Genomic DNA, 26,903 nt, shown 5'->3' on the forward strand with positions numbered 1-26,903 from the left:
AGTATGCCCGACTTGATCAAGAATCAGGAGATAAAGAAATTAGGGGCAGGGAAGCATAGGGCCAGTAGCGGTAGAATTAGGGTGATTCCTTGCCTAAGGCCTATAGTATTAATAGAGTTCCAGCAGAGGTGGAATCAATCCCAACAGAATCATCAAGTGACAGATGAGCTAGAAGATGGAGACAGATTACTGGGAACACATTTTATTGAAGAGAATAAGGTGTGGACTGAGAAAGGCAGCAGTCTGTGGCAGGCAAATTTTAGTTAGACATTCCAAAGTCTGAAAATGGAGATTTCTACTCAGAGATCAGTGTTCATGATGGTTCAAAGACACCCACAAGATACACAGTTCCTCTTGTAAGAAGCACAGAGCTCACCATCTCACCTCATTCCACCCTTACCAAACTGGAAAAGTGACAATTATGTAGAAGAAAATGAGGTGGGGGGTATGAAAAATGGTGGAATGAGACAGACATCATTACCCTATGTACATGTATGATTACACGAACGATATGAATCTACATCGTGTATAACCACAGAAATGAAATGATGTACCCTGTTTGTGTACAATGAATCAAAATGCAGTCTGTAAAAAATAAATAAATAAATAAATAAAAATAATAATAAAAGAAGTGTGTACAGAAAGAAATACACCACAAATCAGAAGAGCAGAGGGCCATGTTTTATTCTCTTGGTATGGTCCACTGTCCTTAGATTAGCAACTAGAAAGTTAATGGCCCCAGAACAACCATACCATAAGTTTGAATAAGAGTAAGAATTAAGAAAGATCTTTAATTAGCCAAATCTGTTTTGCTTGTAAATTAACCAAATTTTAACATTCTTGAAATTCCATGTTAAAAAAGTAAGGGAATTAACTAACTAAAGGAAGAAGAACTAAAGATTTAAATTGAAAGTTCAACATTTCTTTTAAAAAAAAAAGTTTTTCAATTTCATGAAAAATCACTGCCAATCATTTACTTGCAATTAAAAATATAGAAATATATTTTTTCTCATCAGAATCTTATTTATAATTGTGTTTAAATGTCTCTTGATTTTCACTGTTTTAAGAGAAATTGGACCAAAAGATGGTATCCACAAGAAGTAGGCAAGCAAGGATTTGACAAGATCACAAATGATGGATATCAATTCATTTAGTTGGTTGGCAGTGACTGACAAAACACATGGAAGATTTTGCAGTCTCAAGAGTCTTACAAGGATAAGGATCCTGGTCACAATGTGGATGTGTACCACCTAGGCTGACGTGTACATTTGCATACTGATAAAGCTATACCCCAGATTAAGTTAGCTTTCTCAGAATGAAGGCCCTTTTAACTCAAATCCGTTTCCTTTTTTGTATTATCTCTATCATTTCTGAGTTCATGTTTCCTATAGTTCCTATGACTGTGGTAATAATACCCCATCCAGTCAACATGCCTTTAGTCTTTCTCACTTCAATGGCTCCCTATTTCCTTCTGAATCAAATTTGAATTCTTAGCTTGGCAATTATTACACTCAATAATATGGCCTTAGCCTTATGGCCAACTATTTCCTTCCTGCACTATGATATTCTAGGCCTCTCCCCATCACACAAATGTACTTATATACCTATGGCTTCCAGGTTTTCTGCTTTGGCTTAGGTTATTTCTTCTGACAGTAATCTTCCTCTCCGCATCTTCAATGCATGCACAGCCTACATAAAAATATGCTGCCTTCTCTACAAGCTTTCACTCTTTACCACGGAAACCAGAGATGATTTTTCTTCTATGATATAGAAGATATCTTCTTTCTTTTCTTTTCTTTCCTGAATTGCATTTATTTGTGTATGTATAAGATACATACATTTGTCACTAGGCTTTGAGAGTAGAAGAATGTCTTATTCATCTGTCTCCACTGATAGCACATGATGTAGGTAGATACTATTATTGTTTCCATTTTACAGATAAAGAAAAGTCAAGTAATTTGTCCCAAGTCACACAACTTGTGATAGAACTCAAATCTGTGTCCCTCAGACATCATGGTATAGAGCATACCAGGACATGGCAAAAACCACTCATTTTTACCCCATGTGAATGTCACCTTCTAGTATAGTGTCTCACTGCTAGTCTGTGATTTCCCCACCTAACAGAACAATAAAATAGCTCTTTCAAAGGCTGTCAATCAACTCTTCACCACTATATCCAATGGAATGAACAGCCCAGTCTACAGCTGACATAATCTTTGCCAGCATTCTATACTATTAAGCACTCCTTCCTCTTTGAAATGTGTCCTGCTTCCATGAAACACTGTTTTATTTTTTTTTTTCTTTCCATCCCTTGCAAGGTCATCTTCCTCCACCTTCTATTTAACAGTTTAGCTCCTCAAGGCAAGTCGTACGTAGGCCCATTTAATCTCATTAGTATTCCTAGCTACAATTACTATCTCTATGCAGAAGACACTAAAATTCTATCTATGAAACATTTCTCTATTTGAATTTCAGACCCATGTATTCTTCTGTTTACTTGATATTTACTCTCAGTTAAACTGAAGTGATCTCAAAATCAACAAGACTAAAACTGAATTCATGATCATTCCACCAAACCTAGGTTCTCTTTGGGTAGTCAATGGTATTACCCTCTACCTCATTTACAAGCTATACCCCTACAAATCACTCTTAATAACTTCTTTCTCTCCACTATGAATCAATATCTAAGTGCTATTCATTTTATCTCTGAAATATCTCTCAAATTTGTACTCAGTTACTGCCTTAGTAGTATAAGACACTGTCACTTTTGCCCAAAGTATAAGTCTCATGTCTTTTTCTGTATCATTCTGGCTTGAAAAACAAATCTGATAAGCAAAACAATTCTACTGCCTGAAAATAAAATAAATATTAATGTAGCTTATAGGACTATACCAGGTATACCCACTAAACTCCTTTCCAGTCTCAATTCCTTCAATATCATCCTGTCTCTGTCCAGTTACAATGCTTTCAGTTTTTCTAAACCATGCTCCCTCCCACCACAGGGCTGTGTACACATTACTCTCCCTAGAGAGTTCTATTTGCCTAGAAATCCCTCACTCATCTTTAGGATTTCAGTTCCAGCATCAAGCCCATCTCTTTTACAAATTCAAATGGTACCAGGTACCTTTCGTTTGCAGCATTGTGAAGTCATTTTATGTATAAATAAAATTTGTGATTAATTATTATAGGTTTCCTTACTCCCTACTAGGTCCACTGACAACAAGGATATTTGCCTGCCCCTGGGTCCCCAGTAACTAGGGACTGGTACATATAATAGACACTCAGCTGAAGACACAACAAATGAATATGAATTGAAATATATGGATGAACTGCTTCAACAAAAGCATAAATTACCAACTTTCACAAATCAGGAAGTGGATCCAGGAAATGTCACCTCAAAATAGATGAACCCTACATCCGGGTTCAGCAGGGAATAAATACATATAAATTGTTGGAAATCACAGGGTGAGAGAAGGGCTGTAGCATCAAGCCTGCATATACTGCAGATCCAAGTAGACCTTACACACATGACATATGTGAGGAAATACTATGGTTGACTATAATTCTTTTAGTTCAATGATGAATAAACAGAGGGAATTACAAGAGTGGGACTGTCAAAACTCCTCAACTTAAAAAAAAGGAAAATAATGCTGAGAGGAAGTGGAGTGTCTGAAAAAAATTCTTACTAGGGAAAAATGAAAATAAGATTTGTAAAATCAACTGCTTTTTATTCTCAATACCATAAAAAAGATATGACAATGACCTTTCTTGGAGAACAAAGACAAAAAGTACCTGAATAAAGGCAGAAATTAAAAGAAAAACGGAGCCACAAGCCTGTAATCCCAGAGGCTCAGGAGGCTGAGGCAGGAGGATTGCGAGTTCAAGCCAGCCTCAGCAACGGAGAGGCACTAAGCAACTCAGTGATACCCTGTTCATACAGTGGCTGAGTGCTCCTGAGTTTAATCCCCAGTACCAAAAAAAAAAAAAAAAAAGAAGAAAAAAAAGAAAAAAAGGATAAGAAAATGGAATTTTTTTCTCCCAGTATTGGGGCTCAAACTCCGGACCTGCACAAACTAGGTAAGCACTCTATCACTGAGCTGTATCTCCAGGCCCTGAAGCTATGTTAAAGAAACTAAAAATCTAAGGGTTGACTAAGGAAACTAGAAATGAACATTCAAAAAAAAGTACAGATCTAAATTTTGAAAACATACCTGCGAAATACAAACACAAGCAAACAGGAAAAGGCATATTTCTTTGATTCTTATATAATACTTTCTCCCCTGAGTTTCAATATTTTTGAAATCAAGATTTCACTCCCAGATTGATTTATTTGCAGTGTCTAGTGTTATATAGCTGTCTTCCAGCTCTCAAGTGTTAGTAAATGACCTTATAACTTAAAAAACTACTTTTGTGAGGAAGACTGAAGAGAACAAGATGTATAAATTTACCAAATAAACTTAATAAATACATTGGAGTTTTAATTAAAATCCTATCCATTAAAAAACTTCAAAAGAAATGATTAACTTCATCTGAAACAGTAAACTGATGGAACACAAAGTCTTGAAAAGGAATGCACAGAAAAAGACTCAAGTGCTCAGATACTAAAATATATAATAGATATATACTATTACAAGGGAGTAGTTCTTCAAACAGAATAAATCAGTGAAACAGCAATAAAACCAAACTACAACAGAATAAAGCCTATTATAAGTGTTGCCTTTAAAAAATAATCCTGGAATAACAAACTAACAATTTAGGATTGCATTAAGTTAAATCACCACCTCAAACTTATTTTTTTTTTTAATTCCTCAAATTAAGGTGATTTTCTACTATTCCTTACCAAGGAAAACCATTACAAAAAAAAAAAAAAGCCTTTGTTTACAAATGTAGGGCTCCCACATATGCTAAAACAACACAAATATAAATACAGATCAAAGTAAAGGACAGGTTCAGAAAAATACTTGTACAAAGGGTTAATGTCTTTAATATAGAAAAAACTCTTGCGTATCATTTAAAAAGAAAATATCTTCTGAATTTGTTCTTTGTAGTTATACATAACAGTAGAGTCCATTTGAAGTAATTTATACAAACATGGATTATGTATTATTCTAATTAGGATCCCAGTCTTGTGGATGTACAAGATGTCGAGATTCACTGTGCTGTATTCATATATGAACATAAGAAAGTTATGTCACATTCATTCCACTGTCTTTCCTATTGCTATTCCCCCTCCCTTCCCTTCATTCCCCTTTGTTTAATCCACTGAACTTCTATTCTTCTCCTTGACACCACCCCCACCTCTTGTTTGTGTGTTAGCATGCACATAACAGAACATTTGGCCTTTGGTTTTTTGGGACTGGCTTATTTCACTTAGCATGATAGTCTTCGGTTTCCAACCATTCACTGGCAAATGCCACAATTTCATTCTCCTTATGGCTGAGTAATATACAATTGTATTATATATATATACATATATATATGTATATATATATATGTTTTCTTTATCCATTCATCTGTTGAAAGACGCCTAGGTTGGTTCCATAGCTTAGCTATTGTGAATTGAGCTGCTATAAACATTGATGTGGCTATGTCACTGTATTATGCTGATTGTAAATCCTTTGGATATATACTGAGGAGTGATATAACTGGGTCAAATGATGGTTCCATTCCTAGTTTTCTAAGGACTCTCCATACTGCTTTCCCGAATGGTTGCAACAATTTGCAGTCTCACCAGCAAGGTACGAATGTACACTTTTCCCTCCATCCTTGCCAACATTTATGTTACTGATCTTCTTGAAAACTGCCATTCTGATTGGAGTGAGGTGAAATCTCAGTATAGTTTTAATTTTTATTTAGTAGATAAAAGCCATGACAGAACAATAATAGCAATTAACAAATAAATACTAATAAGTATTTGTAATTTATACATTATAGGTACAGGACCATATTCCTTTTCTCAAAATTTAAGATAAACACATTTTATGCCAGGCTATGCAGAAGTAGGAGTTGAAAGTGGGTGCAGAATGTTCACATAGGGTCTGGGAAGTTCCTGCGAAGTTTAACCTAGAGGAGGTAATCTCACATTTTTAGTTGTTGCTGTTTTACATATTGTGCTGGGAACACTGTAGAAAGCAAGGCAGAAGTAGCAAAACCACTAGGGAGGTTATTGCAACAATCCAGGCCAAAGACAAAGGTGGTGGTAATAGAAGACTGTAAAAACAGATTGGAGAATCTATCCATCCTCCTGCAATTTCTCCCATCTTCGCACAACTAGAGTACATGCATGTACACAATCAGCTCAATTTCTGGGACTGGAGCAAACCAGCAGATTAGACTGACAGCAAGTGCAAGAGAAGTCTGAGCAGGTTTCAAGGGAATATCAGAAGTTCAGTTTTAGACATGTAACCCTTGTGGCATCTTGCTGAAATCCAAGTGAAGCTGTTGAATAGACAGTATGATACACAGAGAGTCTGGGTTTCTGGATGTTGCATTTTTTTCTTCTGGTAATGAAGTTTCTGAAGAGGAACTATATCACTGGAATATATTTTCACTAAAAGTTATTTGGTGTAAGCACACGGAGCACAAAACTTAAAACTATACCATCAAATCACTTCAATAACAATTAATGAAGAATAATTTTTAAAAACCTTCAAATGACATTTCATTATTGTATGAAAAACCTAATTTGCTGTTATAAATAACTTTTACATTGTCATTAACTTTTGCTTGATTTTATCTGATCCCTTGGTATTTCCCAAATTTAATTCAACTTGTTTTATTATAATCTCAATGTTAATCCTTCAAAGATGACTATTAAAATTTCCAGGAAAATGTGTACAAACAATAGGATTGTTCTTTGTACAACATAAATATAATCACATTTTGAAATGACAGTTTTGATGAAGTTAGAATAACAAAGGAATAAAGTTACGCCATGTTCAGGTTCTTTAACGTTGAATTTATGTTATTTGCCGGCTATTTTCTCATTCACTTATTGAAGAGCCATTTACTAAGAACCTATTTGTCAGGTACTAGGGATTAAAATAAAATATGCCTTTCTAATCAAAGAGGGGCTCATAGGCTAGAGGAATATTCAGATATGTAAAAACCTAATAAGTGTAATTTATTAAATGATGCTACAGAAAAATAAACAAGGAGCTAAGAGATCTCAAAGGAGAATGTGTTAAAAATATAAAAAGGTTAAATCAAGCTCTAACTTACAAGTTTATGAAAAGCAAGTACTAAAGAAACATTGATTAAATGACCTTAGTGTAAAGGGTAAACAGACTAATATGAAAATGTTTTTGTATTGTTACATAGAAATTCCTAATTATCATAAGCTAAGAATATCAATTTTAGATACTTTCTATCTAATAACTAAGAATTATATAAGCATACAATTGTCATTCTTTCAGCAAATCACTTAAATCTAAAGCATTCAAATACCTCAGGGACAGACTTCTTTTACAGAGGATTACAACGTTAATGTCACCCACTGGCAACTTGAGATGCTTTGTAGTAAAACATCAATGGCATAACCAGAATAGTTCTTTGATCAATGAATTATTAAAAATGAATGCCGAATTTTTTACTATTACACTAACAATACTGACACTTAGAAAGCAATTAAGAATTCTATGTTCAATTATTATGGAGATTTCAACTTGGTATAAACAATGTTAAAAAAACTAAAGAGGAAAATAAGAATGATAATGAAAATAACGATGACATGTTTAAAGTAATCTGATTTTCTCTTAAAAAGGAACAGTGGAAATAATGGGTTAAATGTCTAATTCAAGTGTTTTTTAAAAGTACATTTGAATTTTTAAAAACTATACTTAGAAAATAAGATACATTTTTAGAACATCATATTTAATGTATATATGGACACTGTGGAAAAGCAGGACAACTAAGGGAAAGGACGATTTAGAAATCAACTTTTTAGATACCTAAGTCAAGAAATATATTGATATGAAACAGCACAAAATGTAAATTAACTTGAGATCTGGGTGTTTTAATTTGACAGGCTGGTTTTGACAACTGCAAAATGGAATACTGACCTCAGACAACTGACTATAAATGAGAGATGATTAAGCCAAAGAATTTCATATGGAATGATACAATATACATTGTAGAAACTTCTCACATGGAATAGATAAATGCAGGCTGGAATTTTTATTGTCTTTGAAGGTGCTGATATTCAATGGACTTAAATTTCACAAAGAGCTCTGTGGTTACTCTATCACAATTAATGGCGCTTTTCTGAACATAACGCCATCAATTACAGAAATAATTGTAAACACATTTGCAATTTCCAGGTGTTTCTTGAAGCAATTTTGAATTGACCCTCCTTGACTTTACCTTTGAATGTTAAAGCAGTAATAGTCCCCCTCCATCCTCATTTTAAATTACAAATAATGAGCTCTTCTATGGTATATAGCTTAAAGAAGACCTACATGTTCAAGAAGGCTAACAGCTTAGTGAGCTAACATTCAGTGTCCATAGCTTGATTCTACCTAAGCTACTGAGATTTTTGTGGCAAGACTTTTTAACATAAAAATAATTTTAAAAACTATAATTCACAATTTAGTTGTGAAGAATTCTCTTCTCAGAAGGAAGATCTTTCTGTTTCCTTTCTTCCCTCCTTTCTCCTGTGTGCTGCAAATTGAAACCAGGGCTTCATATTTGCTAGACAAGTACTTTACCCCAGAGCTACAGATATGTCCTATTTACAAGGCTAGAAATGGGAGAGAGGGATCCCATGGCAAATTCAACTCACCGACAGGATTTATTTGGTATGCAATGTTTGGAAAAACTGGGCCAAATTTTAAATCATGAAATTTCACATGAAAATCCAAACGTCACTTATATTGAAAAACCAGAGGTTCCAGCAACACTGGGCCCTGCATGTACTAAGGCCAGTCACAGCAGCTGTTTCCCTTGGTCAGGTCCCTCAGACTCCAACTCATCATAGCCAACACAAGGCCCTCAAGGGAAACAGGCTTAGAAGAGGTGGGAGGGAGTGTACCTCTGAGAATTTAAAAATGCCATCAAGGGGAACTGAGGAGGGTTCCTTGGGACCAGGGAACAACTTATTAAAAACAAACAAACAAAAAAATAAACCTCATTTCTAAAGCTTGTCTATAACTATTTCCTACAAGAACAAGGGCACTTCAAACTAAATAGGAGGTCCACAGATAGATGTGAACACAGGAATTTCCTTCTCACCCTAGGAAGCCATAGATAAGAAGAGCACAGTGAGAAATGAGGGTCAATCAGAGGTTTCCACTTTGGGCTTCCATACTACATCAGCGATCCCAGACTTCTTCCTCATGGGGAAGTTAGGTTCTACCTCTGTGACCCCCAAATGCCTTACCACATACAAATTTATTTATTTTAAGTCTTACGTGCATTGCAGAAAGAAGTGAATACCCAAAAGAGGGGTGAACTTCAAGAGCTCATATGCTTCTGAATAGGAAAAGGCAGGAAGTCACTTATAAAAGAGCAAATAAATTTTAGGAAAGATAAATGAATCTTTAGAAAAATAAATGGGAGAATGATCCTTTGTACTAATGTCAAATCTGGATATGGTACCTACCTTTCTCTAAGAAGATTACAGTTGCTCCAAGGGAAGGGATATCTGACAACAGAGTTCTTTTGGGAGGCTCTGCTTTTAGGCAGATAAAGAACTGGAGGAACTCAAAATGCTCTCAGATGAAAATAACTCTTATGCCAAAGTAGTATATCCTGAACTTCTTCAACACTAAATGAATGATTTCATTCCCTCAATCACCTCATTGTTTATAGATGCGAAATCTCAGGTTCAGAGAGGTTAAGTCAACTGTTCAAGTCACAGAGCTGATAAATGGCAGGTAGAGATTTACAGTTAGTCTGGCTCGGATGCAATCACTGGGTGTTAGTGAGCATCTCCTATGCTCCCGGCCTTCATATGTGTACCACCTCTCTTGGCACACAGATAAACAGACTTGGTCCCTACCCTTACTGAGTTTATAACCAAACAGAGAATACAACAACCAAACACTTACAAATTGAAAAAAGCCAAAGGTACACTTACAGATTTAGAAATGCATTATGAAGGAATGCTGTATTATGGTGACATAAGAGGAAGAGCTGAATGATTTGGGAGCAGGTGTCAGGGTTGACTTCTCCAAGGACCTGATGCTATTACATTATTGGATTTAATTTTCATCACCATGTCAGTCCCTGCTTGATATTTTTTTTGTTTGTTTCTAATATTTTTCACTGTCCACCTATCACTATTCTGCTGTGAACTACAAGACAGCAGTAACTTGTCTGTATCCCCACACCTAACACCATGCCTGGAACACAGTGGGAGCTTAGGAAATGTCTTGAATGGACAACACTTTAGCTGCAATTAAGACAGACCTTTTAGTTCAGACAAGGACAGTTGAAAGAGCTGAGGCTTGAAAAGAAATAGGCCATGCTGAATTTGTAGGTCAAAGTCAGGATATTTTACTCTAATGGGGAGGATACCTTGAGAGATTGGTTAAGGAAGTAGGAGGGGCAGATCATAAAGGGACGTTCTGTTAAAAAGCAACCAGATTTACATTTCGGCAGGTTTTAAGTAAGGCTCTTACTCTATAAGTAGCAGAAAACCAATATCTGTGTTACAACCTTACTTAAAATCTACCAATGGTTGTCTTACATCTACAGTGTAAGTCTGGTTAACAAAGCAGCAGAAGCCCTTCACGATCTGCCCTTGCTACTTCCTTAACCAAATCTCTCAAGGTATCCTCTCTACCACCTTGTACCTTAGGCTTCTGCTGCACTGCAAGGTTTGCAACTCCTTGATAGGTCCCCTCTTGTATATAAACACAATTTCACATTTCTGAGTCTTCACTTACAATATTCCCTCTGCCTGGAAAGTTTAAACCCAAATTCACCTTCCTAGTAAGCCCCCACCAAAACTTTTGATACTATGGTCACTTCCCTTGATCACTACAGGTGGAAATGACAACTCCCTACCCTTTGCTTGTTCTTCCTCTATCAGAGTGTGAGCTGCTTGGAAAGGAACGATTTTTTTTTTTTTTTTTTATCTATCTATAGAAAAGGTAATAAATAAACGTATAAGGATTCTCTCAGAAAATAGTTTTCAAGAAAACAGCAGCAAAGCACATTTACACTTCCTTCTACTTAAGGACATTCTGCATTCTGGTCCTAGGCAAATTGAAATTGCTTTCCAACAGGCAGGTGAACACCGGGAGGACTAACAACAGCCTTTCCCCACCTCAATAATTTTAACTTGAGCTAAGCAGAATAAACAAAATTCTGTGCAAGTGGGAACTAGTTCAGTAACATTTACCTGCCTTTCAAAGGCATTAAAATAAAGTCCAAAAGGCTGAATGTGGGGAAACACATTAGGTTTGGAATTAGGGGACTGTCCACAACTCTGTGTTAAGACTAACCATACTTACTGGCTTTCGTATATTAAAAAAGCAATTTAGCCAGTCATTCACTCAAAAATAAGTAAAAATCATGGAGGGAATCTAGTGAAGTCCTTTACTGATGTTCGAATTCACAAATTCCTCTAAACTTTTATACTGAGACTCTAATCTTAAGATACATTTACATTCTTAAAGTCAGAAGTTATAGTTAATCCTCACTATTTAAATCAGTAGATGACATCTATAACACTAGGGGAAGGATCTTTATCTACATTATCTTCAGCTAGTTATTTAAGGAAATTATGTACAGCACTGTTTAATCCTTATTTATTTCACCTAATGGATGAAATATACATAATGGCATTTTCTAAATTATCAACCATACTTTTGCTCAAAGCAATAACAGAAGAATTGTTATTTTATTCAGATACAATAAAAACGTTAAAATATACCATTAGATTTTTATTTCATCTGTAGCTTTCTTTCTTATAAGCTAGTAGATATATATCTTTTAGCACTTAAGAAACTCCAATCAGAATAAAAGCTAAACCTGTATATTAGTATTTTAAGGTTATACAGTATATTTTAAGGTATAAGGATACTCCAGGTTACAAGGATACATAAATCTTATTAACTACCAGATTCTTTTTTTGTTCCATCCTATCTCTACATTCCATCATTCAAATCTTTAGAATTTCTTTGTTCCCCCTGTGATCACTGCTTCCGGGAGAAATCTGGCATAGGATCTAAAGGAAATGCCAGAGTGAAATTTTCCTTAAGATTAATTACACAGGTAAGTAATTTCCCCTTCTTGACAAACAATATTTTCTAAAACTTCTTAGCAAATCAATAAGACAGGACTGGGTGGTCATGAAAACGTGAATTTTAGGATTTACTTATTTGCACACAAATTGTAAAGGTCTAAAAGCTTGCCTAAAGCAGTCTGGAGCTTCATTACTATGTCAGACATAGCAACAGACAAAGAATTCTCAAAAGTTAATCTGGGTTAAAGATTGCACAAATGATTATCTGCCCCACTGTCAGTCCCCCTCCAGTGTCTCACACCCCAATTCCTTTCACTATCCAGGGTTTGGTGCAGAATTCAGAATCATCCAACTGGTCCAATTTTAAAGTATAAATACAGATCAAGGCCCTCAAGAATTTTCACGCAGAAACCTTAAAAAACTGTTTGTCACTGAGGAAAGGGCAGCGCGTATAGGATAAGGGAAAGGAACTATGCAGCCTCCCAGGGAACAGCCAGCCACAGTTTTTTCCATCAGCGTTATCAGTCAACCAAGAGTCAACCTAACCCAGAAAAAAAGGAGGGGAGTATGAGGTTCAGAGCTAAGAAACAAGAACCTAATGGATTCAGAACGAACTATCAGGAAAGGCAAAACACAACTGAAGATTAGGAAGGAAAAAGGATAATTTGGAAAGAACTCAGCTTGACCTCTGCTAGATGGGGGCAAAAGAGAGATATTTAGGAAGGAAGCAAATTTCTAAGCTATCACGTCAGATTTTATCAGAACGCATTACCCCAGCAGCACAAGCCAAGAATTCTAGCTTCCCAAAGTCATATTTGTATCATTTCCATTGTGTCTCAACTAAATATCTATCTGCCTTTTTGATTTACCAACCTGTTCCAGCAATATTTTTTGATTCACCAAAATTAACACATACAATTCCACAATGCTTATAAAAACAGTAGAAAATCAATAATGGCTGCTGGTCACAAGTCATCACCACAAACTCAGATATGAAGAACTCACATAAATATGTACCTACTTTAAATAAATGTGTACATATATTTGCACACGCACATATTGTAGTTTGCAATACCAACTGGAAAATCCATAAATCAAACTATGAAATGCTCCAAAATCCAGAATTTTTTAAGTAGCAACATGATGTCACAAGTAGAAAATTCCACACCTGGCATCATATTATAGGTCATATTCAGAACACAGATGCACTAAAAAAATTGTATAAAATCACTTTCAAGCTATGTTTATAAGATGCATATAAAATGTGAGTGAATTTCCTGTTTAGATTTGGGTCCCATCCCAAGATGTTATTACACATATGCAAATATTCTAACATCTCAAAAAGAGAATTCCGGTTCCAAGTATTTTCGATAAGGAATACTCAAACCCATATAACCTAAAACCTCTCAGTACACTGACTGAGAAAAATAAACACATTTTTCTCTTCCCATTTTCTATTAAGACCCTGGACTTGAATTAAATGGAAGATAATCAAATTCTGTAAATGTGGAAGACATGGGCCAAAAACAAAGCAAACTTTTCTACTAAAAATCACAATAATAATGCCAGGTGCAGTGGTGCATGCCTATAATCCAGTGGCTCAGGAGGCTGAGGCAGGAGAATCGTGAGTGCAAAGCCAGTCTCAGCTATGGTGAGGCACTAAGCAACTCAGTGAAACCCTGTCTCTAAATAAAATGTAATATAGGGCTGGGCTTGTGGCTCAGTGGTTAAATACCCAAGTTCAATTCCCAGTACAAAAAAAAAAAAAAAAAAAAAATCACCATAATAGACATTTTTACATACATGCATACTGCATACTGCAATTTGCAAGCCCAAATTAAGCATCGTTAATTCAAAATATGAAATGACATTAATAGAGCAATTCAGTTTGACTAGGACATTTACATCTTCCTGAGCTCATTAGAGACAGATATAGACCATGTCTGCCTGCTATGGTAACTTCACCTCTAGCACACAGTAAGCAAAGATATTAGTAGTTCGTCTAGTGGAAGGGACGCACTATTGGGAAAAGTTTGATTCTAAGGTGATGACTGGACTAGGAGATTACAATCAAGAGGGCAAAAACAGTGAACTGGGTTCCACAGATTCTAGTCTCAGTTTGACCATTTTCAGATATGTGATCAATGACATCATTAAGCTTCATTTTACTCTTCTAAAAACACTGGAATAATGCCAGTTAATACAAAGAGTCATTATAAGCAAATAGTGGCCAGTTAAGGTGGCATAAAATTATTAATGGAAAAATATTTACAAACATTTGTTCAAATTATCAACATCTCTGTATTGTTGGCAAAACTTCACCTGGATTTATTTTGGTTATTAATATCAATGCCCAAATCATTCCACTTGGACCATTTCAGAAAGTGAAATCAAATGTAATTTGGGAAACTATTTGGGTTATATAAATTCAGGGAAATAGACTCTGCATTTAAAATACATTTTCTTTTTTGACATTGTTCAGTAATGTTCATCATTTTTCTTTTATATAAAAACCACATTTAGTTGGAGTCTCTTTCCAAATGGTATTCAAAGACTCTCTATGCAAACCTGATTGAGTGTAGTGGCTAATTTGAATCATCTGAATGAGCCATAAGTTATGAACTTCAGAAGCCAGTGAATGAATGCAAGTTGCCCATCAGTTAAAACATCAAAGTCAAACAAACTGCAACATTCAAAAGAAAAATATATTTCACATATGATTCTTCTTACATGTATGGTGTTCAATAAATCACATAACTGATATTCACTAATGCAAGTCTTATCTTCTAGAATGCAACACCAAATTTAATAACTACTTTTGTTCAACATGGAAGATGAAAGTCAATTCCTATTGCTCTAGGCAGATCAAATAGTCAAAACAAAAGGAACATCAGAGAAAGGGAAAATGAGGAAGAAGAGGCATTAGATATTAATCTCATACTCACCAGGAAAACAGAAAAATCTTTACCTGTTTCTCCTGTCAGGGCTTAAAGGCTGTGGATTTTCTTTTGCCCTAACTACCCTATAATTCAGAGTTCTTTATCCAAAGCCCTTCCTTTTTACCTTATTTCAACCATGAAAGTCTCTCAAGTATTGTCAGTATCAAACAAAAAAACATGTCTCTTCTGACCCCATTTTATTTACACCTCTTGATCTCTTTCATTTCCTTTCATAAAAATTCTTCAACATTTATGGATACACTAGATCCCAAAGATAACATATCCTTATCAAGTTTACCTTTCTAATTATAACCTGCCTCTCAGATCTGAAACTCTACTTATATTTTATGCCTTTCTTGTAATTGTCTCTAAAATAAAGTCTCAGAGAACATCAATGGCTCTTCTTAGAGCTATGTCTAAGTTACGAATTCATTCATCATTTATTTGATCTTTCAAAGAGCCATTTTCTGAAATCCCATGAACCTAGACTCAAATGATCTAATGCATATAAAACTCTTTAAACAATTATTTGGTGTATACCAAGTGCTAAAGAAGTGTTAGCTGGGATTATTGTTATTATTAACACTTCTTGCTACTTCCCCTTCCCTCTCCTTTATACATATTCCTTCAGAATATGTCAATCTACAAGTGCTGTGTTGTGAGCAGAGGTGATGGATATACAAGTTACAGTCATAATCATTGGTTTCAAGAAAGTTAAGAATTCTCTAAAGAAGAGATACAAATAAATAATAACATTGTAAGACCACAAGCACCTAGTGACCATAGTTAGAAAGTGATGTATCAAAGAACTGTCACATGGACAAGAAAGAACATCAAATTTCTCCAGAGAAGCGCAAAACAACAGACTGAAGTCACAATGAGGCTGACTTTGACTTAATATGAAGAATAAAGTTCTGATCATCAGCGGCTGCCCATCTAAAGAGTCAGCTGCCTTGGGAATTAGTGACGTAGTTATCAGAAGACCAACTGCCAGGAATATTATACACAATAGAGATAAGAAAAAAAAAAGTCATCAAAATTCTACAACAATGTGCTAACAGCAGAGTAATTATCGATTGTAAAATATTCTTTAAGGTCATTTGTGTGTGTGTGTGTGTGTGTGTGTGTATGTATAACACACCACAATAGGCATGACAATAGAGTACAGGTATAGCTACAAAAAGATTAAGGCTCAGGCAAGTTCAGGGACCTTGGCTGTAGTCAGGAAATCTCTACTAGTCCAGTGGGCACACTGTGAACAGAAAAGGCAGAACCCAAGGAAACATTCTTTTGATATGAAGATATTTCTACCCACATCTCATTTATAGTGAAAGAATAAAGCATAAATGAGTTATGGAATAGTAAGATCTTAATTCCTTGCCTACACTGAGGCACTTGAGTAAAAGGGGTGTTCTTAACTAATTACACCAAGAACAAAGGCATAAACATGACATATGATTATCAAGCTATCAATGGAGAAATTGGAGCCAGGAATTGCTTGGGGCAGAAACTGTAGCAGGATCCTGGGTACAGATTTCTAAAGACAATCTGTAGTATCACAGCTGGGGGAAGGAGTATACTACTACCAATGGGTAGAAGTTGGGCATGCTGGGAAACATCCTACAATGCACAGGACAGTCTCATATCACAAAGAGTCATCCAGTCTAAAACTATTCAGTGTCAAGGCGGAAAACACATCTATTTGGATGGCATCTATTTTGCTTGTCTCTGGTACTCTAAAAACAAAACACTGCCAGGCATAGGAAAAAAGTAGAATTAAAAAGAAACTGCTATTTTTTTGCTTATCTATATTTCTTACTGATTTTCAATTAAAAACATCATTTGCATAATAAAATTTTTAAAATGTTGCCTGTTTAAAAAATAATTAAATGGCAAAAAAATTTTTTTTTTCGTTTTTTTTTTAAATTTAAACAAATGGGATACATGTTGTTTCTCTATTTTAATTGAGTCAAGGCATACATTTGTGTAATCATTAAAATTTACATAGGCAATGTTGTTAGATTCATTCTGCTATTTTTTTCCCCTCCCCCCACCCCTCTTTTCCCTCTATACAGACCCTTCGTCCTCCATTCTTACAACCCTCCTTATCCCTAACCTAAACCTAACCCTAACCCTAACGCTAACCCCCTCCTACCCCCCATTATATGTCCTCATCCACTTATCAGCAAGATCATTGGTCCTTTAGTTTTTTGAGATTGGCTTATCTCACTTAGCATGATTCTCCAATTTCATCCATTTGCCTGCAAATGCCATAATTTTATCATTCTTCATGGCAGCAGTAATATTCCATTGTATATATATGCCACAGTTCTTTATCCATTCATCAACTGAAGGGCAATCTAGGTTGGTTCCACAATCTGGCTATGGTGAACTGGAGCAGCAATGACAATTGATGTGGCTTGTATCTCTGTAGTAATGCTGATTTTAAGTCCCTTTGGGTACAGGCCAAGGAGTGGGATAGCTGGGTCAAATGGTTGGTTCCATTCCAAGCTTTCTGAGGAATCTCCATACTGCTTTCCACAGTGGCTGCACTAATTGCCAACCCCACCAGCAACTCAATGAGTGTACCTTTTTCCCCACATCCTTGCCAACACCTATTGTTGCTTGTGTTCAAGAGAAATAGAATTAATGCTATCTACCTCACACGGTTGTAAGGTTTAAAGAAAATTTATGTAAACATCTGTAAACTACCACTGAATGAAGTAAGAAATTAATTATCTTGTTAAGATCATACATTCCCAAGTTAAACCAGTTTCATATGTTCTTTGGCTGGTAGCCTTCTCTCCCTGGAATTCGACTTCCAGTAATTTGTCCTTTAAAACCAATTAAAATGTTATTTACAGAATAAAAAAGTTGCCAACAATAGAAAATTAGTTGAGAAAGTTGAGGTATAACCTTAAAATGGAATTTCATGTGCGCATTAAAATTCATACTACAGAAATATATTTACTGACATATACATTTATTGACATACCCCTGTTTAAAAAACACGTATAGTAGTCTGTCCTTATCTACAGGGGATATGTACCAAGACCCCCAATGGATGCCCAATCTTTTGTATACTATTATTTTTCCTATAAATATATATCTGTGATAAAGCCTAATTTATTAATTAGCATAGCAGGTTAACAATAGTAATTAATAATAAAATAATTGTAACAATATGCTATAATCAAAGTTTTTAATGTAATTGCTTATGTCTGGAATTTTTCATTTAATATTTTTGGACTTCAGTAACTGGGTAGTTATATATGGAAAGCAAATGTCAGTATAAATATGTTATTTTACTTATATTACAGTAGTACAAGTAACCTAGTTAAGATAATCCCCAATTACACAGGCTTATTATACTACTATGCCAAATATTCAAGATAATTCTTTAATATTCTGATAATTTTTAACTTTTTAAAAGTCTTAATTCATTCTACTTGAATTTATTCTATTCTTGTTTCTCAAGTGATAAAGTATGAATGGTCAAAGCCATCCATCCATAACATTTTATCTTTTCAGTTGCTAAATTATAAAAATTTATGGATTGCTTCATCCTTTGAAGGCATACCCCTTTAAAGACACACTATGGTTTTGAATGAAGCATGTATATATAAATATATATATATATATATATATATGAAACAAAACATGTATGTAATCTATTTTTACAATTTCAATGTAGTGGTTTCTTATATCTCTCTTTATGCCACTAGTCATTACTCATAAATCAGAAGCTGAATCTCATTTTCTCTCCTTAAAAACAAATGTAAGAATTGCTTTTCAAAGGCTTATTTTTTTTTCTACTTTCACAGAGAGATCACAGAAGTTTACTAAATGAAAGCAGCTCAAATAAAGCACATAAAAAATAAACATATACACACCACACAACACACATATACATAAAATGTTCTTTGAATCCTTTTATAAACATGGACAGAAAGAAATTTTTCCCCCCATAGGATTCTATTATGAAGCTGAGGGACATTACAAAGACAAACCACATATATGCGTTCTTAATTTGAACACAGCTAAGAAAAAACCACTAACTCTTCTTTTATGCTAAAAAACTATGTCTTTATCTACCTGTTATTCAAAAACATTGTTAATTCCATGTTGCTTATGCTCTTTTTTCTGCAAATGCTATTTAAAAGTGCTAATGAAAATGCCCTTACGTTCCTTTATTTCATATTTATGAGACTGCCTAATAACACTGGAATTAAAATATTTCCAACACATTACTGAAGAGAATATAATAATTTGGAAAGCTGATTAATACCCTTATAATAATACTGAATTATACTATGCTAGGAATAATTTAAAATTTTTAAGTATTTTGCTTCCGAAATCAGAGCCTAAAGACAAGTGGGAGGAAACAGTATGGAGGCGTAAGATGAAACATTTCATTTGTGAAACAAATACTGATTAAGACCCAGCATTGCTCATGACACTGACAAGGCCTGTGAGGGATGAGTGACACATAGAAGAATGTGATAAAGTGTTCCAAAGGGAGGACAGGAGAGCTGTGTGAGTGGGATGCAAAGCTTGGAAAACTGACTAAGAGGAATATTAATAGCAGAGGCAGACACTGCAAATTGTCCCAGAAAGAATCCCATCATGTAGTCTGTGGTTTCCTTAGCAGTTTTAAAATTTACAGAAACCAACTCTCTGCCATCACAAATATGCTTCTATAGACTATGAAATCAAGCAGCCATAGAAGCACATAACCTTTTTAAAATGTCTAAACCCTTGGCTTATGCTAAATTCCTGTGAATTTTTGCCTAAATGTAATCATTTCATTTTTCCCCCTCCAGATAGGAAATTTCTCTTTATAACTGACAGTATGTTTGTTTGTTTTTTTCTCAAAAAATTATTGAGCCACCTTTTTTTTTTTTTTTTTGACAGAGTGAGGGGTGTGATCGGGAAGAGTAGCTCCAATTTACTCTTATTTTTTATGATATTTTGGGGTTTCTCAACCAGTTGATGCTTTTGAATTACTTTGGATTACCCCTGCACCCCCATTACTTTTATTTAAAAATTTTGTTTGAATCTATATAATTTAAACAAGAGACAAGAATTAGTATCTCAAGGATGATTGTAGCTCCTAAATTTATAAAAAGGAGGCTAGAAACTAGAAATGTGGCCCTGGCTATTCTCCTGACTTAGATCTACACCCAAATAGAGGCAATTACAAAAAAAAAAAAAAAAAAAAAGAATAAGAAAAACAGATCCACAATATCAAAATAAATCCACTTTATTGAAAAGAATCGTAAGTAGTAGGTCCATTTGATACCTCACTAGAAGATTGACATTAAAAATAACAAGAAACCCTTAAATTGATCCTTCTCCAAGTAATTGATAATCATTATAGAAACATAATTATTTTGGGCATTACCAAATTAATTACCTTATTTTGCAAACTAGCTACTTATATATCCACTTAAATATCAGCTAAGATATTTCCTTCTGGTAACATCAATTCCTACTTACAAACTGTGCCAATTCTCTTGGGTGTTCTGGTGATGAAAATGATTTCCTTAAGTTTCAGCAAGGCTTTTCACTATATTATCTTATGAAAAAGCCACAGTGTTAGGGGGGCACACAGTGACAAGTCGGGGGGGAAAACTATTTTAAAAGTATCTGGATGCTTAAAATAATGGGAGAGGAGGATCCATTAAAAATAATATACTAATTAGCTTTTTATATAATCTGATTTCATGCATCAAGTTAATAGAAGTACTGAATTACTGATTTTTTTAAAGCTAGATATTTTCCTTTTAAATAAATTGAGTCAGACATCGTGGTGCACACCTGTAATGCCAGCAACCTGGCAGGCTGAGGCAGGACTGCAAGTTTGAGGACTGCCTGGGTGAATTAGCAAGACTCTGTCTCAAAATAAAAATTAAAAAGGGGTGGGAAGGTAGCCTCTGAGTTAAATCCCTAATACCTACCCACCTACACACACCACACACACACAAGATAGAGAGACATTCTATTTTATATGGTAGTTTAAAATGCAAAGAATCAAACCAAGAAAAAAGAAAACATGATGAGCTCAGGGGAAATGTACCTGAAATAGATAAAGATATCACTAAGAGTAGAAAGTTATAAAAGTTCTAAGTTCTGGTCATTTCAAGCATATACTCTGCTACTCTCTCACCTGAACCTACCTGAAAACCATTCACTTCAAAATATAACACTAAATAGCTATGTAACATAGAGACTTCATAAAACATATCCAGTATTACATTTCACAAGGCATCTCCACTGATGTATAGGATTTGGGAAGATTTTTAAAAATATGATACTATTACTATCCAGGAAAAGTGAGAATACCGTAATCTAGCTGAAAGGCAAGAAACTGACCTGATTGATGGAGTTGGCAGCACAGGATGCGAGTCCTGTTCCAAGAGAAGTGAACAGGAAACAGGGCCAGTCGAAAGGTCCTGGAGCCAATGCAAACCAGCTGAAGTGGTACTTACAACTAGAGCTGCAATACAGAGACAAAGCAGATGCAGCATTACAAGCAGGACTCCTGACTGTAAAAATCAAACAACAAACCATCTTCCATATCAACCAACTGATTATACTACTAACGCTACCTTCAGGCTAAACTTTTATTTAAAAAAATCCACACTTTTCTGATTAAAAATACATTACAGAAAAATGTTACTTCTTTTTAACTCCATTATACCTAAGAGTAAAAAAATAACCAGATTCAGTCATTCACTTACTTATTCAAAAAACATTCACTGAATACCAAATTCATGATCAGCATTCTATGCTAGACAGAAGTACCATAAGGGATATAGTTTCCCTCTTGTTCTTGGGTGATCTAGGAGATGATGGGCAGACATTAATAACCATAACATACATTAATAACTATAATGCATGGTAATGAATAGTAAGGGTTGTAGTTCTGTGACCAACTTCAGATAAACCTAGTAAGGACCTGCCTTTAACAGATGATGGTCCTGTAGTGAGAAGATGAATAAAAGGAAACTAATCCCACAGGCCACTAATAGGAATCAAAGAAGAGCAGGGTATAAAAAGCAAAGCCACATAATTCAAGTATCCATTAAGGATGCTCCTTTTTGGTAGGCCCTTTTGCTTCTTTCCTGGGCCAGGAAGTATCTAAGAGAGGCACTGAAATGGGGCAGTAGGAATTCACTGGAAAACAATTCACAATTGGTGAGCTAATCTGGGAACACATCAAAATGGCAATGAAGTTGGACATTCCTTCAGATAAAGGAGAGAATGGTAGGTGGAGTAATTTAGCAGGTGGATGGATAATTTTAAGAACAGGCACAGAAGCAAAGAAGACCAATGTTGAAAGCCCTGAAGTATGTGTGATGCTATCTGCCCAGATTTGCAAATCAAAAATCTAGTAAGAATTTAAAAAATTTTCTCCTTTCTCCTTCTCTATATTCCATTCATTGCAAGATACTATCTGTTCCATGTCCTTGAGGTATTTCAAATCCATCACTACTGCCACCATCTAAAGTCCAGTGGTTCTCAACCAGGGTGGCTATGCTTCTCAGGGGATAATATATGGACATTTTTTATTGCAATAAATGGGAAGGGTGGGTACTACTGTCTTCTAATGGGTAGACATTGGAGATGGAAGAAAACATCCTGCAGGGCACAGGTCAAATATCCAAACAATTTCCTGTTAGTAGAGCTGTGAATGAGAAACTCTGATGTAGTCCAAACCATTACTACAAGAGCCTCTTCCCATGGGGCACAGTGGTGTACACATGTAATCCCAGCAGCTTGGGAGCCTGAGGCAGGAAGATCAAGAGTTCAAAGCCAGCCTCAGCAACTCAGTGAGGCTCTGAGCTACTTATTGAGACCCTGTCTCTAAATAAAATATAAAAAATGGACTGGGGATGTGGCTTAGTAGTTAAGTGCCCCTGGGATCCAGAATGGTGTTTACATATCACTTCAATGCTTAGAAAATCTCTTGATGCAATACCTGGAATAAATTGCAAACTCTTTCTCCTACAAATAAGTGCATCTCACACCTCTCTAGCTCACTCATTTCTCTCTGATCTTGAAAGCTACCTTCTGTTCTTGGAGCATGTAAAGCCCTTTCTGGACTCAGGATCCTTGTAATTTTGTTTCTTCCCTTTCTATGGCTGGCTCCTTCCTAACTTTCAGATCTCATCTAAGTTATTACTTCTTAGGGAGAACTTTCCTGAACATCTCATCTGAAATAGATATAACTAGTTATACCCTTACTCATATCATTATTTCCTTCACGGTACTAATCACACTCTGGCTCTTCATGGGAATACAAACTCCATGAAGGCACAAGACCTGTTTGTGTAGTTCTCTGCTATATTTTTAGGGCTACCAGTATGGAAGCCATAGTGTAGTATTTACTGGAGGAGGTAGTAGGGAGTTGGCTGACAGATTGCACATTATCCAGCTGAGGAGTTTGTACTCTACTGGTAGCCAGTAGAGAATTCCCTGACAGTCTAATGCAAGACAGTGAACAGTAACTGCCTGGCAGCAATGTGCACAATGACTTGCAGAAGCAGAAAGTTTCACAGAGAAGCAATCTATAAGTCTATATCATTAATTCACAATGAATAAGGGTAGTTAAAGGGGAACTGAAGAGTTATAAGGGATATTTTGAATAAGGAATCATTAAAACCTGGTAACTGTGAGAGGCAGGAAGACAAAACAACAATGAAAGAATGAAAGGTAAAGTGTTGCACTTGGATGACATGGAAGAAGTTAATAGAAATAAGGTAATTAAGGAAAGATGTGATGGAGTTGGCTGGTCCTTGGAAAATGTGCTGCTTCTGAGGAACCACAGGACAATCAAGGCAGAAATATTGAAAAAGTAGATGAATAGAAACTAGAGCTCAGGAGAGATTAGGAAATAGAAGAGAGGCAAAAAAGCTCTGCAGTAACCTGCCTGGAGGACCACAGCTGCACCTGAGGGGACAGAAGAGATCAGTGGGTAGCATGTACAGTGTCAATAGAGTGTGAAAATGTCAGATCTTCATAGACAGCAGAAAGGAAAGAATATAAGACACAGAGAATACTTAAAGATAAGTATCATGAGGATGAGATGGCATGGATGTCTAATAACCATGTGAGGTAGCAAAGGAAGCAGGACAGGAAGGTGGCCACTAAAGATATCAACAGGTACATGTTAAAGAAGCTCATAATTCCTCCTAATGATCACAAGTTGGTTAGCATGTCCTTCAATTTAATCTTTCTGCCCCTTTAGGGCTCTACCATATGTACAAGGCTCTTCCTAATTTCTAGATCAGATAGATGTTTCTTTTCTATTATTTCTTTGGTGGTACACAATGGCAGTCTGCAAAGTGACCTAAGCATACATGCTGATATTACCATCTGTATTACTCAGCTTTCTATCATTATAATAAATACCTGAAATAACCACTTTATAAAGAGACGAGGTCTATTTTGGCTCACATTTTGGAAATTTTTAGTCCAACTACTTTTGAGTCTGTGCCAAGGCAGCATATCATGGTAAAAGTGTTTATGGTGTAGCAAAATCTCTCACCTCAAGGCTAGGACATGAAAGAGAAAGAGAAGAAATGGAAGGGACCAGGGACCCATATTCCCTCCAAGAACATACTGTCAGTGACCTAAAGACCTCCCACTTGGCCCCATCTCTAAAAAATTTCACTACCCCTCAATAGTAGGGGTAGTGAACTCTAGAGAACAAGTCTTTAATTCACACACTTTTGGGGAGACACTCAAGATCCAAACTATAGCACCATCTGAACCAAAAGTCTCATAAGAATACATATTTTGGGCAAGAGGTTATTCCTTTAACTCAGTACTTTCAAATGTGGTATACATCAAAATCTCCTGGGGAAGATTTACCTCCAGAAAAGAGGAGACATTCACAGATTTAGGTAGACAGAAGTGCAAAGCTCAGGAGTGAGGATGCAGGTTTGGATAAAATCTACAACAAGACAATAAGAGAAACAGAAGATTAAGAGTGGAAGGCAAAGAGAAGGTTGATCAGAAATCATCAAGACAAACACATCCAGGAGAAAAGCAAGATGGCCAAGGCAGTGCTTCTAGGCCAGAAAACATGGCACTGTCCCTTCCCTGTTTGGGGACAGTCTGCCTGGCCCAGGGGCAGTCTGCCTGGCCCAGATACAGTACAGTAAGCCATAACACAAGTGCACAAAAGGTACCTAATACCAGCTAACAAACACAAGGGGCAGAGGCAGCAATCAAAGATAGAGTATTTATTTCAAAGGAAACCTTCCAGAAGAAAATTTTGACTCTAATTCTAAAATGACATATGCCTAAAAGAAAATGCCTTGGTGATTCCAGGTTTTGAAAAACAGTGGTTACAGGAATATTTTACCCACATGCAAAAGGAATAGAATAACATAAACATACATACATACACACACACACACACACACACACACACACACATACACACACACACACTATATTTTATGTGGTGCTGAGAATCAAATCCAGTGTCTCATGTGTGCTAGGCAGGCGTTCTACCACTGAGCCACAAATCCAGCCCGGGAAAATCCTCTCTTGAGTAACCCATTTAGCTTTACCTAAACATATTTAATGACCATCAAGAAATGCACCATTTTTAGAGCAAAAACAATGTGCCCTTTAGGATACTCAAAATAGCACCCATCTTTGAGGATGCTTTGGTTCTTTATAGCTGTCACACCATAAATGGCAAAGCCTCATGAATAGGTTGGTATTAAAGAATGAGAAACATCTTGTTTTGCACAAGTCAATGGCTCTCCAGATGAGCTATGCAGCTTCTCACATGCTGCAGTGTCTCAGTGACCAGCTAGAACTGGAAGAATAATCCTTAACACACAGCCTACTTCTCAAGTGTACAATCATATTCTACCAGGAAGGAAGGTTAAAGATATCAGCGAGTGAATTTGAGGCAAAAGAGATTGCAGAGTTTTCCATTTTAAAATCATGTTGGGGGCTGTGCCATGTTGACCGCCGCCAGACCGGCACCTGATCACATGGGCAGCAGCAGCGAGGAGGTTAACTGACATAAGCACACTCAGGTGATTACCGTCCACGCACACAATGTATGCGCATGTGTTCTCGAGCACTCCTAATTGTGCCTGCTCGGACTTCTAGCATCTGGCCTAATCTTTGCGTAAAAGGCGTGGCCCTACTCTCCGCCTCCTGGAGGTGATATAAGCGTAGGCAGAGCGAGACAAAAAAAAACACAGCAGCAAGCAGAAGTGGCAAGCAGAAAGAAGAACGCAGCAGCTAGTAGAAAGAAGAACGCAGCAGCTAGTAGAAAGAAGAGCGGCAGCAGCCAGTAGGGAAAAGTGGCGGCAGCTAGTAGGGAAAAGCAGCGGAAGGCAGATTGCACAGCGGAGAACTGAGACGCATCACTAAAGCACCTTAGGTAGACGCACCCTTAGTTCACAGGATGCAGGACGCACCAATAAGAAGCAGTAGACCTTAAGTAAGGCGTAGCAAGTCTCTTTTCCTCTAAGCTCTAAGCAAAGCCTGTCCTCTCAAAGTCTCTCTCTTAAGCAAAGTCTCTCTCTGTCTGTCTCTCTCTCCTCTCAAAGCAAGTAAACCTCATTTCCTCTATCCTCTATAAACAAACAAGCAAGAAAGCAGTGCACTAAAGAGAAAGATAGAAGTAGCTCAGTTTCCAGTCCACCACCCATAAGACCCATGCAAATTGTTGCTGCAAGCAGTGACAAATATCCACGGATTTTGTACCGCAAAGAGCCAGCAACAAAATCAGACTA

At 36.1% G+C, this 26,903-nt stretch overlaps 1 protein-coding gene across 1 annotated transcript in view; it reads right to left on the reverse strand.

Annotated features, from left to right (window-relative positions):
* COX10 (cytochrome c oxidase assembly factor heme A:farnesyltransferase COX10) overlaps positions 1-26,903 on the reverse strand; it is a 124,609-nt gene that overhangs the window by 71,951 nt on the left and 25,755 nt on the right. Inside the window, 2 exon segments of the mRNA XM_079131167.1 lie at positions 21,505-21,602; positions 21,605-21,628. Coding sequence (XP_078987293.1) covers positions 21,505-21,602; positions 21,605-21,628 — 122 coding nt within the window.

The sequence above is a fragment of the Sciurus vulgaris genome, assembly GCF_902686455.1.
Source record: "Sciurus vulgaris genome assembly, chromosome: 3".
Lineage (NCBI taxonomy): Eukaryota > Metazoa > Chordata > Mammalia > Rodentia > Sciuridae > Sciurus > Sciurus vulgaris.